The sequence below is a fragment of the Lates calcarifer genome, linkage group LG12 (assembly GCF_001640805.2).
Source record: "Lates calcarifer isolate ASB-BC8 linkage group LG12, TLL_Latcal_v3, whole genome shotgun sequence".
NCBI lineage: Eukaryota > Metazoa > Chordata > Actinopteri > Centropomidae > Lates > Lates calcarifer.
Window position 1 is genome coordinate 1,671,217 of NC_066844.1, and position 17,096 is coordinate 1,688,312.

A 17,096-nucleotide genomic window follows, 5' to 3' on the forward strand; every position below is an offset into this window, starting at 1 on the left:
CATCAAGTTTTAAGCTGATTCTTATCTACACAGATGTACAACGAGCTCTACAGCAGCTTTGCTTAATTAGCTTTTTGTTCTGGTGATTTCAGTCTGTGTAGGAGAGACGTGTTCTGAAAGAGCTTCAGAGGTTAAAATGGGCAGAAGAGGCTTTTGTGTGAGAGTGAGTGAAGGAGGAAAAAAGATGTGGGAGAGGCGATGGGATGCAGCAGAGTCGCTGGATGACGTGAGGTGATTCTTGAAGAGATGATTCGAGGAGTGACTCTGCATGAAGCTAAACACTTTGAACGACACATCCAGGTTTCCTCCCCTCCTCGCCTTCGGACGACAAGAATAAAAACACAAGAACAAACAGACAAAAGCGACTCAGCTTAAGTGAGTGTAATAAAAAAGAGAGAGTGGGTTCCGCTTTAACCTGCAGGTCCTCGTTAGTGTGGGTAACACATCACAGCAGCAGAAACACAACTCGATAGAAGGAATGATTGTTGTGGTTGCTGGTTCGCTTCACACATGTTGGATGCACAGAGGTGGAAGAAAACAGGTTTGAAAGGGACTGAAGCAGGTCAGAAGGAAACAATCGTAGATTGCTTTTGCGGAGGGGAAAAAAACTGCACTATTAAAGGGAAATTCCACCAATTTTACACATCAGAACCTGGCTTCAGGTGTTGGGGAGTAATACTGTATGTGTGGAAGTGTTGTGTAAAGGCTCCAGGATATATTAGCATATGCTAAGTAAAAAAAATACCTGCTGTGAAAAGCTGTAATTTTCGAGTCAGAGATGCTGAGATGTTCAGACAGCGGCATTATCTCCCAGTTGCTAAAAAGAACTACTGACATGCCAACAAGCTGTCGCCTTTTTCTACTCTCTCGACTTTGAAGCTGCGTCTTTTTTATCTGATTTCACTTCACTTTCACTGATCTGGTGAGACAACGTTAGCACTAGCACGCAACAACACTCAAACACTACAGAGTTGGAGAAACAGGTATTTTCGTACTCTTTCTCCCACTCTGACGACGTTGCTTGAATACAACATTTCACATCTAAATCTCTGACCTAATGGTGCATTTCATTTACATCAGAGGTCGGAACTGGGAGCAAGTCGCAAAAACACTCATGGGAAAGCTTTTTCGGATCAAAACAAATCTGCACTCCATAAAGGCGCAATGATATCTCTGTTTTTCAGTGTATTTCACTGTGAAAAAAACATTTCAATCACGTTTAATTTGTCATTCGGTTAACATGAGACAAACTGCTGTAACAATAAAATTAGCAGAGCATTCACTACTATTGATGCCAGTGGCAGCCATCTTGAATTCTTATGTCGGGGTTGGTGGGCTTACTCCAATTGCCTGTGTTGGAAAGTCCGACCTCAGGGGTTGTTCCAGTTGAAACTTCCAATTAGGAACTCAGAAAAGTGAAACAGAAGACAGTGTCAGCAGTTTTGTGTAGAAACTACTTCTTTGGTAGAAAGTAGGTCCAATAAAACTTTTAACAGTGAGGTCTGTGGGTTATTCAGAGGAACCAGGACACTGTTGCTGCGAAGACAATCCTGCTTGATGGTAATCCATCTTGGATGTCACCAAAACCTGGGAAAACTGAACTATCTCCAAACAGCCAGGGGTTAGTGAGAAAATAATCCTCTAAAATTCTTTGTTTTATTGATGAAAGTTGAGGCTCCTGATTGATTCAGCTGTACTTGTTCATCAGTTTCTGATCACATCATGTCGTGGACTTGCATTCATTTCCTCCATCAGACTCAGGGTGAAGTGTTCAGCCTCTGAATATGTAACTGGAATCAGTGAAGACACAGAGGGAGGTGGTAACAAAGAGCAGGGTCTAAACTTTAACTCTTAAACTCAGCGACGATGAGGACACAATTAAAGACATGAATGGATGTTCACAAGAAATCAGAGCAGAGGTCGACATACGAGTCTGAAGAGCAAAACCGCTTTTCTGCACCTCTGTGATGCGTTTGAATGTCAAGACCGAACATGAGCACCTTGGCCAAAGACAAAGAGAAAATCAATCTTTATTCTGTCGACTCTGTTACCATAGAAATGGTCTATTTATATCAAGGATTGTTGGTGAAGCCGTTCTCCGGTGTCATGGAAAGTCCTTGTGAGGACACAACAGAGGAGACACAGTCAGTCGGCCCCGGGTGGGAATAAAAATGAGAGATTTTTTCAGTACAACTCATCTGTAGGTAGAAGTTTTCCAAGAAACAAAGGTTTAATTCACATGAGGCCAAATGCAGAGTTTAGCTGAGTCGTCAGAACCAGGATAAAGCAGCCAAACAGACCCACTGTGCTGATGGCTGGTTTTTATTTAGTTGTCACAGTTGGAGAAACATTGGTCCATTCCCAAAATTTCTAAGCTACACCTCTGATTATTAGCTTATAAATAACTCTGTTTGGGTGAATATGAATCTGCCACTTTGTCAGTAAGGTTTACTTAAGAATTATTGTCTGTAAATATATAAAAAGCATCATCTACAGCTCAGTATGGGAAAATGATCAAAATTTGTACAACTCACACGCGATCATCATAATTCACATCTGCGTACTTTGTGACGTAGTGCAGTGGTTACCAGCCTTTTTTATCTTATTATCCTTTAAGGTAAAGCAGTGTTAACTTATCCCTCCTCACAGGTAGCACATGGTTATGAGTTGCTAGTAGTTAAACTAAAAAAAGTGGTGTATTTAGAGGCTTGAAAAGGTCAAACTGTCCAGGAATTCTTTATAAAAACAACAAATTGAGAAAAGCTATAAGATTATATCTTTTCCTCTTGCAACCCCAACCCCCAATCAGTCAACTTTCTTCTTTTCCCAAAGTCTGGGAAATTTCCGTCCATTAATTATTGCACGCCACCTCTCTTCAAATTCAGCATCCATTTTGGTTTTCCAGCACATGTGCAGTTGGTGCCTTCGTAGCCTTACGTACGTTCGCTGATGACGAAATTTACGTCACTCAGACCCTAGTGGACCCTCATGAACACAAAGTATAACACTAGCCTAACATTAGCCATACTTCCTCCAACTGCTCATGTGCTCAAGTACATCTTGTGGATGCATTGAGTTAATTTCGGAGTTTGCCGACAGCCATCTGTCCAAAGAAACGCAGGGCTGCATGTGAATGTGTTGTTCCGACTCACCGTACAGTGTTTCTGTTTCTCTGATAACCTCGAATAACGAGTGTCCTCTCCAAGAACCAAAACACCTTCTTCCCTCCTCCTTCCTCCCTTCTTCACAACGAGGGGTCCAAGATCAAAGGTCAGCACCAGTATCGTGTTCCTGCAGCTGCTTGGGATTCAGTACTTTTACTCAAGGACACGTCAGCAGAGTGCAGGGTGTTGACCCTGAGCTTAAACTCATTAATCACTACACATCCTGCTGCTCCAGTTAAAGGTTGCAGGAGCTGTGAAAACAAGCTGCTGGTGAAAATATAACATTAGACAACAGACAGAAAATAGAGAAAAAATAACCGATATCTTAAACAAACGGCCCAGTAAAAACACACCTGGACCGAATGGTCCTTCCTCTTCACAGGCTGGAGCTGGATGCTTCCCTTTATATGTACAGATATAATATGCACAAATGTAACACACAGCAGTAGCATTTTACTCAGAGACTCAATGAATGTACAAAAATTTAGATGCCGTAATGCAGGAGGTGGCACCATCGCAGCAGAGTCACACAATATCACGATTATCTGTCGTTCACACAGTTCACATGTGGAACAGTTTGGTGTAAACGGTCACACGATTTCAGCAGAAACACTATTGTATAAACATTCCTGTTCTTTTTGTTTTATTCTGTCTTGAACATACAGAGTTAATAGATGTATATTTAACAAGATAAAGCGATATTTCACACAGATACAGAACTTTTTCCTTCTAAAATAGTCGCTGATTCAGCTCTCTATCCATATATCCTTGAATTAAAGATCTTAATTGATGATTGAAGGATTTCCAGTGATTTTAAAATTAATACTTTGTCAGTATTTCACCTTTCCCCCAAATTCTTTGGGATACCTCACAAGAAATGAGTTTAAAACACAAAACTGTGCATACTTTATCATGAAATAATGATTATTCCAATTTTCTGATGTTATTCTTTCATATTTGTTAGATTTTGTTGTAACATTTGTAGAAGAAGTGAGCGCACATTTTGTCCAAACAGTCCAAAACCTAAAGGCATTAAATTTATTATAATAGAGAAACAGCAAATTGTCACATTTCTGTAGCCAGAGAATAGCTGGCAATTTAGACTCTAAAAATGCCTGAAACAATAAATCAATTAGCAAAATACTTTTGAAATACACCTTGGTAGCAGACTTAGTCTTAACACAATCTTGACAAATTTTACTTTGTTTGATAGCTCTGATTCTACCTGTGCAACAACAACAGCTGTCAACAAAAAACAAAAACAAAACTTACATTCCTATCATGTTTGTGCCTCTGTAACATACCGAACCAGAACCTTTTTACTGCAGAAACCTTATTTTCTAACATGCACTAAAATTGAAGTTGTCTGGTAACAGGTTAATCAAAAAGCAGGAAAAAAAGAAAGAAAGAACTTCTGTCTGGGTGAAATACCGCTTTAAGAAACCAGAACGAACTGATGCATATTAAGAGTCTATGAAACGTATGAAAAGAATGCTTAAAAAATATTATGTGGCCTGAGGAAGATGTTGTGTGTCTGTTTGTGAATCAAAGATGTGAATCTTTTGCAATCAATATATGACAATGAAAGTAATATTTAGCACAGAACAAATGGCGTAATGAACATTAAAGGGATATATCACTTTTATTTTAAAGAGGTTTTCTACATTAGTTATTCTTTTAGCTGGTGTAAATGTTTATCAGAGTTGTTATAAGGAAATCAGTGTATCTGTAGATAATACAACAGTACTTTAGAGAAGTGACATATCCCTTTAACCTGAATGAAAACCAGGGTCTAGACTGTTACAATAATAAATTTATCAAATTCATTTTAATTTAATTTTCTTTTCACAATCTGTTGGACTTTGAGTTGTCTGCTTGTTCTTCAAGAATCGGAGTACTTTTGGTGTAAAATTCTAAGTTGATGCAGGTTCAGGTGTATTCACCTTACAGAGGAAAAACAGTGGTCTAGTGCAGTAATTACCACACCAGAGCACCTGGTGGCGCTGTATTAAATGGTGCTACATTTCGGACAAATTGCATTTTTGTAACGAACCTGGTAACTGTTGGTATTTCACCAACCAATCAATTAAGTCATGGAACTGACTGGTTCGACTTTGGTGGGAAATACACAATCTCATGGGATTGCGAATAAAAAGCACGCCATTTTCAGGGCATCTACGCATTTTTACATTTTTCGCGTGTCATTCTTCACTGTTTTAGTTAGGGTAAAGTTTATGGGTTAGCTGATGTTGTGCCGTGAAATTACATGAAAAAAGCAAAAAAAAAAAAAAAAGCTAAATTACTTAGGAAAATTGTTACTCATGCGCCATTTGGTGATACCAAACTGTGGAGCTGGCTCTGTTATTGGAGACAGAGCTGTCATAAAACACCACAAAAGCTGTTTTTCTGTCATAATGTGAATACAACTTGTACTCTGAGAACAAAAACGTGGACTTACAGAATTGGTGTATAGGATCAAAATGGGAATGTTCTTTTGTCTAAGCCATGTTTTAAGGATGACTTTCTGTGATTTGTACTTGATTTGTACTTTGTACTTGTTTTAATTTTTTGTATTTCAACCAAGTGTCTGTCTCAAGTGTATTATCTTGTCCTGTTTTCCCTCCTGATAAAAGAACAATGGAAGTCTAATAGAAATGGCTTCAGTTGCACAGACCCCTGGTTCACTAAATGTTGAGAAGAGCACAGTTTCTCGTGTACAGTGTATAACTGCAGTTTCTTGTTGAAATGATTCCATATCATAATCTGATCAGTGTTTCTTTGTGACATTACCATTTTACAAATCTTTAAAGTCACGCTCAAGAGCCTAGATCTAATCTAAAAATCAGATAAGGATGAATGTAGGGTGTTTTAAATGTTCAATAATTGAATTGAAGAAATGTATTCTCACTCTAGAAAGTGATCATATAAAAATATCTGTGTCATCGTTTGGAGAAATGGGTCCATCTCTTCTCCTTGGTCCCCACTCATAGTTTAAGAAAACGCTGCTTTGTGTGCTTCAGGAGGCCAGTGAATCTGCATGTAATTAGTGTGTGACGCTGTAAAGGTCCGATGCCTTGTTCCTGTGTATACTGAGGAGCTGTATACTGTACGTAACGATGATGCTGATTTTTAAGTATGATTTTGTTAACGTGACCAATAAAAATTTCAGTTTTTGCTGTTGTTTTTAATCCCGTGCTCTCCTGTTGTTTTTCTCTTAAACTTCTGCAGAACCTAATCATCCTGATACTTAGATTTACAACATTATGTTCTTCAACCCTCGCTTTATTAAGGTCACCATGTTCAGTTTATGTTAAATATGTTTTAGAGAGGTTGCAGTTACTGAAAGGTGTTTCTATTATTTTGTCCACCCCCCTTCTTACAGTGACATTAGGCTAAATAACAGATACACCTGTTTTTATAAAGTAAAACAGTTCAGCAGTTCATCTGTGTAGCCGATGGAATCGTGGACACTTGTTGCCATGGATACATTTCAGTGTAACACGTACTGTGACTTGTGTCAGTTCAACATTCCAGAATTGCCATGGCAACCACCTAATACACAGCTACAACTTAACATTCCAAATTTATGACATCATCGATATTACTACACACAGACACAGCTCTGTCCTGGATAAACTAATGATCCTATTGGTTGATGTTACATTCAAACGTTCCACAGAAAAATCAGTTTTTTTCCAGCTTCTTGGCTGATGAGTTGAAATAATACGGTGCCTATGAGCCTCAGCTGCCGTCACTATGGAGAAGGAACCAACAGGGGTAGAGGCCCAAGAGGTGAGGGTGCCTCTGGGCCTGAGCCTCTGGGCCTGAGCCTCATTATGAAGAGACTGTAAATATTGTACTATACTGTAACAATAAGAGATAAGACATGGAAAATAGGGACATAAAGACTCGACCACAAAGAGACTCAGAATGACAACAGAGACCCTAAACAACCACAACCACAAAGATTCAAAGACACACACAAAAAAACAGCAGACTCAAACATTCAAAAAAAAAAAAAAAAAAGACTCAAAATGACTCCAAACAGCCATGTGTCGTCGTTTCGTGTCTCTTTTAATCTCCATATAGGAGAGGGTGTCTGAGCAGGTCTCTCTGATGAAGCTTGATGGGCGGAGTTTGGTCGTCAGGTATATTCAGCTCACCTGGTCAGCTGCACTATATAAACTGGTAGCAGCCAGTCTCTGTCTTTCTCCCCTCTGACTTCCACCCTGTTTTGTTTTGGTTGTGTTTTGTTAGTCTTTACGTTAGTTTTCTTTTCAGGTGGTGGTAGCAAATTCCAGACACAGCATTTTTGCAGTTAGTAAAATGACAGTGTCACACTTAAGAGATTTAAAATTAATCAACATATTCTTTAGCTCAGCTTCTACCTATAGTAACAGAATGTTAGGCTCTGTGGTTGTATGTTTGTTGTTGAGCTGCAGTTGTAGTTGACTTCTCTTCATGTCTGCAGGTTTTTAACTTTTAGACTTTTACTCCTGAAACCAGAATCACCTGGAAGAGCTCGTCCCACTTGTACAGAGCGAACTCTGTAGCAACTGCAGAGCAACCACCCACAAAAAACCCGAACAGCCAATGAAACACCTGAATCAGAGCAGTTTTCGTTCAGGTTTAAGTGCTGTGATGTGATTTACCACCCTACAAATGTCTGTGATTGTCCCTGCTTTTTTAGATTTTTAGATACAGCTCTTGTTCTTTTATATCTGACTTTTTTTTTTAGTATTTTTCAGAGTCTTTTCTTCCTCTGTCTCTCATTATTCTCGTAGTCAGTTCTTTGACGTATTTGGATTCGAAGCATTTGCCTACATATCGTTCTTTGTTTTTTTTTCTCCCTCCCTCTGAGTCTTATCATTTCCCCTCTCGCTCTTCTCTTCCTTCATTATTTCCCTCTCTGGCTCTTTCCTTAATAAGTGTGTTTGGCCTGGATGACTCATGACAGTTGCAGAATAATGTTTTCCACCAGACTAAATGACATCCTCACTTCTCTTTCTTCCCAGAGAGGAGGGAAATTAGTGGCAATCACCTGCTGAAAGTAAGAGAAACAGTTTTTTTTCTCAGCTCCTGCTCACACATCACGTAAACACGAATCTGTCAGAGCCTTTAATTAAGAGCTGTGAGTTTGAGTTGTGATTTCCAGAGCCTCATTTACATCCCTGTCATCTTCTGCCTCAGTTACCTCCCAAAGAAAGTAAAACCATGTACAATTCAACTGTCTTGTGCTTTACAATGTCCTGGAATAAACAAGATGTTAATGAAAAGAAACAGAACTATTTATATCGTCTACTTGAGTAAAAGTAACAAATGCTCCAGTAAAATAGCTTTCAAAATGCTACTTAAAGCAACAAAATGTAACTTTGCTGAGCAACAGCGCCCTCTGCAGCCACGAGTGGTAATTATCAGATTTATTTTTCTTCTAGTTTTCTGGCCTGAAATGTTTAGAGAGTACGCATGTCACTAACAAACCAACCAAAATCTCTTTCTAATTCTTGATCTTTCCGTCAGTTTCCTGGCTGGATTTAAGAGATGAACGCTGCTTTTTAATGACTTCTAAATCTTTTGAACTGATCAGCTCAGCATTACTCTTGTTATGTTAATGTTACCAGCTAAACTATGATGCAAAACACCAGCATGTCCACAGTGTTTAAAACCCTCATTATAACTCTGCTGCCTCCCTGTTGAAGCTGGTGAAGCATTTCTGCCCATTTTCTCCTCGCTCCTCTCTTCATTGACGTGATGATGAGCACCGCTGTGACCAGAGCACGGACTACCTGTGGTGTCTGCTGCTATATTTACCTCTCAGCACTCGCTGGGACAAAATAAAGAGAATTGGAGATGGCTTGTTTGTCACCTGCCCACAGGGAAATGACAGTTTGTTGAGCTGAAGAGCTGAAAAGAGAAGAGAAAGAAACAGACTGGTAATTGGGAGGAAGAGACAATAAATAAATGATGTAAAAAGGGACGACTGAGGGCTGAGAGGAAGGTTTTCTTGATGGATGGAGAAAAGGTTAAAGGAGAAAGTAATAGTGTCTTCAAGGCTAGACAGATAAGTGGAGGAAAACTGGAGGAAAACACAAACAGAGGTGGAGAAAGAGACAAGATGAGACAATAGCTGAATATTTAATAGCCCTCGATGAAAACTGTTGGAAAACATCTTTTTTTTTTTTTTCAAATGTCATTTTCTGAAGCTACAAACTGACAGTAATGGGGGAGGTGACAGGAATCTCAGCCAGTCTCCAAGATAAATCAGACCAAAGCTGTCTGCATGGCTGAACACCTCGAGAGGTGAGTGGGAAAAAAACCTTTTATATCAAAGTGGTTCTGAAAAATGATGAAAATTTAAACAAGGTTTGGTGAAAAATCTGAAAATCCAAGGTTAAGATAAAAAGTTTTTTTTATCCTGTGCATTAAGAAAAACCACTAAACACCCTGTTTGTGAGGCTTTTATTTATCCTGTTTATTGACAGGGACAAATCTGCCAGACTCCATTAACAAAAACAGCAATTTTACTGAGCAGAACTGGGGAGTTGCTGCTTTGACCTGTTGGTTTGTTTGTGTTATTGTGTGGTACTTGTACGAACACTTCTTCCACCACTGGAAGTCACACAATAACGCAAACTAACTAACAGATGGAGGCAGTGGTATTCCAGCAGCTGCTCGGTAAAATTCCTGTTTTTGTTAATGGAGTCTGGTAGTGATATATAGTGATGTTTCTGGTTAAACCACAAGGATCTTACTGTTTAATAAAAAGCTCTATTTCTGTAGGAATCCTATCCATAATGTTGAGTCTGTCAGTGGCAAAAACAAGAACTAACTCCAAGAAACAGATTACAAAAATAACAGAAATAACAACAACAGACCAGAGTGTAAAGTCTGAGCTTTTTATTTGAGCATTTTGGCTTGAGATAATTTAATCAGCCATGTTGTTAAATAAACAACAATCCAAACAAAGAAAACAACTGTAAAGAACCATATCTCAGGCTTTTCTAGTATATCCGCAAAATACAAGAAATTCAAGAAAATTTCCTCCTTTATGAATAAATTATAACAAGAAGACACAGTTTAAAGCGATAAGAATCTAAACAGACTGTTAGTCCTTTCTTTTATCCGTTAGGAAGCAGGGGAAGGAGGGCTTTTATTTTGAAGGTTACAGGAGATGCTGAATCATTTCTCAGTTACTTTAGACCAAATGTTACCTCCCTGATGTCACAGATGTTCAGATGCTGGTATAAAAGACAAAATATTTTCCAGTGTGTGAGCGTCTCCTTCAAATTAAAGTTGTGTTTAGCATCAAAAACTTTGAGCTGAATGAACGACGAGCGTGTGTTTGCTGATGTGTGTTCTACACCAATTTTACATCAGCAGCAGGACATCAGTTATGTACACGAGTTTTACATTAGTTTACATGAAATGAACTATTAGAAAAAACAAACCCTCCCTCTTGGAAAACAGGAGAAAATAAGAAGGCAGAAAGTTATTTTCTGGGCCACTAAACTGCATCAAACCCGAACCCTCGAGGAGGTGAAGATGAAAATGTTCCCCCGGCGTTGATTAGAAGAGCAGGAAACACGGCTGGGTACTACATGAACATGTCGTCGTAGCCGGGCGGGGGCATGTGGTCTGGATCCGGCCTAAAAAAACAAACACAATGTGCTGTTGTTACTGTCATATTTTTATTTGTTAGCTTCTCTCTCTCACTGTTTCCGATGTAAATGGAACACACCCTAAGTATCGGTATCGGCCAGAATAAACCTGATCAATATCTGATCCTTTCTCTTCTGAACTCTGCTGGGTTTGACACCTCAGCCGTCTCCTTCTGCAGCCAGGCCAAAATTAATAAAAAATGACTTGGTTGCACCGGTGACTGACTCAGTTCTGACAAGAGAAACAAATCCAATAACCCCCCCTCTTTCTCTCAGTTGCTAAGTTCTCATTTTTATCCGATGTTTGAAACTTGATGGCTTTGGAAATAAAGGTTGTTGTCAGGTTTGTGTCTCTGCAGCTGCTGTCTGTACGTGAAACAGCCTCAGGAATCAAATTCACACATTTCAACTTTCTGTTTGGCCTCAGTCACTTTCACTGGCGTCTCTTTGCAGCCAGAACAGACAGAAGCTCGAGACCGTTTTACGACAGACCTGAAACTTGTGCTTCACGTGGACAAACAGAGGGAGGTGTGTGTTTGTTTGTGTTTGTGTCTCACCCAGGTCTGTGTCGTCCGACGGGTCCAAACGGGTCGAAGCGAGCTCCTGGGGGAACGGCTCCAGGAGGCAGGATGTCTGGTATTCCGCTGGACGGGTCAAAGCCGGAGCGAGGATACCCCGACCTCAACGGGTCGACTATCATCCCGCCACCGCCACGAGACCTGCAGACGGGGGAGGGACGGGGGGAGGGGGGCAGAGTGAAATCTATTGTTCCTTTCACTCAGTTTTGAGGAGTCGCTGCTGTTTCTCCGTCTAAATGTTCTGACTGCGATGAAGTGAGGACACAGCGTTCTTTGTAAGCTGAATAAAGAAACTCAGGCTGATGTAAAATTAATGCAGAGACTAAAACTAAAACACAGACTCAGGGTGTTGCAGCTGTGGTTTGGTGTTTTGGATTTTAGTTTGTGGTTAAAGCTTCACATTTCTCTGGACAGACGCCAGTAATCCCCCGTCGGTCTGTCTGTTCCCGCATGGACGGACTGTTCATCCTCCAAAATCCCAGATTAGAACAAAACAACCAGACCGATGCTTCAATGTATGTATGTTCATCATGTCTGAAAATGATGATTTGTCAGATTTCTATATTTATTGTCATTATAAAGACGGAGAGACAGACTCACCCAAACGGATCCAGATCTGCTCCTCCAGCTGCGAACGGAGGAACCATCGGGTCGGGCCTGAAACACACAAATAACACAAATGAATCATCTCTACATTTAAAAACCTTTGTCTGTCTGTAGATCAGGCGACATCAGACAGTCTGACAATGATTTTGATCATTAAGCATTAAATGTTTTTATTTACTTATTTTAAATCTTAGGATTTCCTACTTTCCTCTGTTTTCTCTCACTGAAGCCTGAATATCCTGTTTTTTTTTATTGTTGTTCAGACGAAAGAAGAACTTTCCAGACGTAATCCTGGACTCTGGGATCATGTGATGGGACATTTTTTAGACCAGTAATGTGATATGTAAACACTGCAGCAGGACTTCAAATGAACTGTGGCTGAAACTAGAATATAAAACATTCAAACTCAAATGAAATGATTTGTTTGAGCTGTTGGAGAGATAAGAAACGAACAGATTACACAACAACTTGAAGATTAAACAAAGAACAATCTAATTAGTTAAAACATTAGTCAACAGTCAGAGACAATCAGCGACAGATCTGGTAGCTGATTAATTGTTTTGGATTTTTTCAAAAAGCAAAAAGCTTCTTAAGTGTGAGGTTTTGCTGTTTGTCTCCTGTGATTATACCCTGATTATATTTGGGTTTTGGACTTTGGAGAAATCTGAAGAACCAAAATATGAATCAAGAACATAATCAGGCGATTAATCAATGATGAAAATAATCAAACAAAGTTGTTTTTGCTTTTATCATCCCGTCAGTAATTCTCTTTTTTTTCCTCTTTCTTTCTTTGCATCCTAATTTCACGTTCTGGATTGTTCCTGTCATCTCTCTCTCACTCTTCATCCCTTCTTCCTCCTTCTCTCTCTCTCTCCTCTGCCTGTTTTCAACACTGCAGCCCTGACTCAGTTTCCTCATTCATCACTCCTCGTCTCCTTGTCTCTCGCTGCATCCCTCTTTATCTGTTTTTCTTATTTTCTCTCTCTCTCTCGCTCAGATTTTTGTTTACTTTCTCTCCATCTGTCATTGTTTTGATCTCATCCTCATCTCCCTCCCCCACCTCGCCCCCCTCTCTTTGCGTCTCTCTGGGGACGAGGAGGCGACAGCAGCGAGGTCGATAAAGTGCTGACATCACCTCGCATCTCATCTGATCGGGTCACGGCTAAGAGGAGAGGACGGAGGAGGAGGAGGAGGAGGGAGAGGGAGGGAGGGGGGAGGAGCAGAGTGACTGAATCTGTCCTGCAGCTCCTCTCTCTCTCTCTCTCTCTCTCTCCTCTCTCTCTCCTCTCTCTCTCTCTCTCTCTCTCTCTCTCAAACTTTCCTCCATAACTCTGTCTTTAAATACTGAATAGAGGATACTGCAGACACACACACACACACACACACACACACACGCTACAAGTTTGTATCACTGGTTGAGGGTTGAGATTTTGGTTTGGGGTTGGGGTTAAGGTGAGGGTGAGATGCTCTGGGATGCATGATGTCAAAGAGTGTCCTCGCAAAGACAGGTGTACAAGGATCTATACACTTCATTAGGTACACCTGTTCCACTGCTCGTTAACTCAAATATCTAATCAGCCAATCACATGGCAGCGACTCAGTGCATTAGGCACGTACACGTGGTGAAGACAACCGCTGAAGAACTGAGCATCAGAACAGGAGAAAGGTGATTTAAGTGACTTTGAATGTGGCATGGTTGTTGGTCTGGTCTGGGATTTTCCTGCACAACCATCTCTAGTGTTCAGGGAATGGTCTGGGTGATACTCCTGTCAGCTAAGAACAGGAAACTGAAGCTACAGTTCACACAGGCTCAACAGAACTGGACAGTCCGGGTCTTTGCCTCCCATCAGTACCAACCAGTGCGGCTGCATTCCCTGCCGAGGATGTCTGCTGGGCATGCGGAGGGGGTCGCTGTCCTCCCCTCTTCTTCTCTGCCTCTCCTCCTCCTCCTCCCTCTGACTCTTCTTCTCTGACCTCTGTCCCGTCGGTCTGTCCTGGGGCGGCAGCAGCTGAGTCTTCACCTTCTCTGACAAACTGTCTGCATCTTTGAACACACTGTAGAGAGATTTTACCTGTTAGCTTCAGTTAGCAAAATAAAAACAAACATTCAGGCACTCTATTTCTGTTTCATATTTAATGAATAATCATAAACATAATGGAAAAAAATCTGCATCAAAATGCCAAAAGACAAAGTGAGAAAGGGGGTAACGAGGTCAGGTTTTGAGTTTCATGCAGCCCAGATGGTCTTTACTGAGGTTTTTCTTCATGAGAACACAGGCAGCACATTCCAGTCTGATCATCAGGACGTTTAACTGATGATTTTATCTTTTTACTGTCTGTTGAAATGAGTCCCTCTACCATTAATGTAAAACCAAACAAATCACACACCAACCTGTCAAACGTGTGCAGCTGGTTGGCGTCCACGTGTTCGCTGATGTTCACCGTCAGGTCTGACACCTGCTGCGTGCTGGAGTTCTTCATTCACACAGATACAGCAGATTAAAAAAAGACAAACACACGAGGAAAAGATCAATACCTGCTGGACATTTCTGTTTATCATTATATCAGAAATAAACAGCAAACTGAAGAGATGAGAGCAGCTAAATCTTGTTTTTGCTGACCTCCAGTGGTCAAAGTGAGTTCTCAGTTTAGAATTGTTTATATATTATATTGTTTATATCTGGTTTTGTATTTCTAAATAGTTATTGCTTGCTTATTGATTCCTTTGTATATTTTCCTGTCCCTGTTTGCTGCTGCAACAATGTAAACTGGATTATCTCATCTCATCATTCACATATTTGATGTGTATGTTAATACAAATGCATTTCTGTACAGATGACCTGAAATTCTGTGTTGATTTACACAGCAGATCCATTTTAAAGTACTTCTTGTATGTGTGTTGGAAGGTGATGGACGGAGTTAACTTGTGATATTTAGTTTATTGTGTAGTTTCATTCTGTTTCCTGGTTTAATTTCTTTCTTCTTTTTTTGCTGGTGTGACGACCCTCCCTCTCTCTCCCTCTCTCTCTCTCTCTGGTGCTGGAGAAAGCCGTGGCAGAGCGACGTCAGCAGCACCTGGGCTCGTTAGTGACTCTGACACACCTGGGCCCTGTGGTCCCTATAAAAACCCTTTCAGAGCTCAGTTCTGGTTCTCTCTCCTCCCTCAGACACCTGTGGTTTTGGTTGGTATTTGGTTTGTGTTGCTGCACCTTACAACACTACACACACACACACACACACACACACACCTCTCATCTGCCACTGTTAGTTTAAGTTTTCTCTTAGGTTTATTCGTTCTTTTTGATCTGTTGTGTGCATGATGATGTGGTTAACCAACACCTGTCCTCATAGACTAAAACACTGACTTTTAGAATTTATTTTGTGGCATTGAGTCAGCGAGCAGGTGTTTACATTTCTTTTTCACATGTACAAGACAAAGTTTCACCCATAAATCCTCTTCCTCTGTTTTTTTTTTTTTTTTAAATTGTGTTTTTTGCAGCTGGTGGACTTCAGAGAGGTTTCCCTCCAGGTTTATCAGCTGTGCTCACCATCAGGTTGAAGATCAAGGTGGAGTCGACAGAGATGGCTTTGAGCAGCATCTGTGTGTCACCGTCTCTGGGTTTGTATCTCAGACTGTACAGCTCCTTGTTGCTGCTCCAGTCCGGAGGCAGCAGCTCGGACTTCTTATCGCTGCTGCTGGGCTGGAGGTTTGAAAATAATGAGAGAAATAGGGATAAAGAGTGAGAGGACAGAGGAGAGTGAAGGTGCTGTCTGTGTCAAAGTCTATGTAGTGCTTTAGGTTAGCTAGCTAAAGATGACATGACAGTTTTTAGAGCTCGTCGTTATCTTTATGTTTAACTGCTGGTTGATTCTGCATCAAACACGTCAACTCGTTGAAACAAAGCTAAAACACGTTTCAAAATGTCGGTAGATAAGATCAGTTACATACAACAGATCCTGTGGGAAGCTAACGCTAATCTGAGCAGGAGACAAGTTAGCGAGTGCAGAATTCCTTTTGAAAAATTGAGATTTAATTTATTTCAGGACAGCGCAGGTCAATTAGCGCTTTAGAACACACCAAAACTCTTGGCATGAATATTTAAGAGTCATACTTCAATTCGGTGTATGGCTTTTTCACAAAGCAGCACGCATTTCGATGGAAATCTAATTCAGCTTCTCTTAAGCGTATGACAATCTCCATATTAAATATATGATACGGAAAGCGATTGAAACCAAAGTTGTAGGAATTGAGTCATGAATCGTTAATATGCAATTTCATCCAAAATAAATAATCTATTGCGTTACTGAACAGTGCTCAACGTAGCGTTAAACTGCTGTATTTTGAATGGAGTTTGGTCTGTAGCTAACAACGTTAAATTGTTCTCACCGCATCTCCGGACCCGACACACCTGAATCCGCTCTTTATCATCTCCCAGTGAACGAAACACACCACGGCGTCCTGCGGACAGGTGATGCTGCCCGCGACACAGGTGTACAACACCTCTAAACCTGCCATGTCTCTGTTATCCAACTACAACAACATCGGTTCAGTTTCTAGCGGAGAAGCGAAAACGAAAGTCGGAACAAGCAACCACTTCCTGTCTGCGCTTTTCAGTGTAAAAGCACAACAACATTTACCAGCTTTAATGAAGAAAATAAATGAAATATATTTTTTAAACTGTTTAAATAATTAATAAGAACAATAAATAATAACAAACAAATAAAAATGTAGTACCAGCTTCCTGATGAGGCACTTTTTTAAAAAGGGTTTATATTGTACTTAATGGCACTGTTGCTGGTCAAGAAGTCATTTAATGATGCTTGTGCCAAATTAGCTCCATAAGGTGAATTAGCTGTCATTCCATGTGACCTGTGCTGTCAGTTCATTATACTGTGTGATGAGAGTAAGCAATCCAGCCAGTGTCCGACAACGTTGGTGTAGCCACCCAGCAGGTGTGTGACATGTATATGTCCGTGTGTGTTGTGTTATGTGATATTTTAGCAATAAAATGTGTCATCAGACTGGGAGACACTTAGATTGTTTGTATACCACTGTGGTATAAAGGTCAGAAGGTCACATCTATGCATGT

The 17,096-nt window shown here is 40.4% G+C and overlaps 1 protein-coding gene across 1 annotated transcript; it reads right to left on the minus strand.

The window, feature by feature from the left end:
- Nucleotides 1–10,048: 10,048 nt before the first annotated feature.
- psmf1 (proteasome inhibitor subunit 1) lies at nucleotides 10,049–16,611 on the minus strand. The gene is made up of 7 exons (XM_018702978.2): nucleotides 16,394–16,611; nucleotides 15,555–15,707; nucleotides 14,399–14,481; nucleotides 13,864–14,061; nucleotides 12,001–12,057; nucleotides 11,380–11,541; nucleotides 10,049–10,810 (listed from the first exon to the last, which is right to left on the minus strand). Exons 1-7 carry the CDS (start codon nucleotides 16,520–16,522, stop codon nucleotides 10,759–10,761), a joined length of 834 nt encoding a protein of 277 aa, XP_018558494.1. The 5' UTR covers nucleotides 16,523–16,611; the 3' UTR covers nucleotides 10,049–10,758.
- Nucleotides 16,612–17,096: the final 485 nt, after the last annotated feature.

Excerpts from the sequence above, each read along its gene's own strand:
- psmf1 (XM_018702978.2), bottom strand. The coding sequence starts at position 16,522 with ATGGCAGGTTTAGAGGTGTTGTACACCTGTGTCGCGGGCAGCATCACC. Across the intron at positions 12,058-13,863 it reads CAGGGAATGCAGCCGCACTG|GCCCGACCCGATGGTTCCTC; the intron begins GTTGGTACTGAT and ends TGTGTGTTTCAG. Across the intron at positions 11,542-12,000 it reads GCAGATCTGGATCCGTTTGG|GTCTCGTGGCGGTGGCGGGA; the intron begins GTGAGTCTGTCT and ends CCCCGTCTGCAG.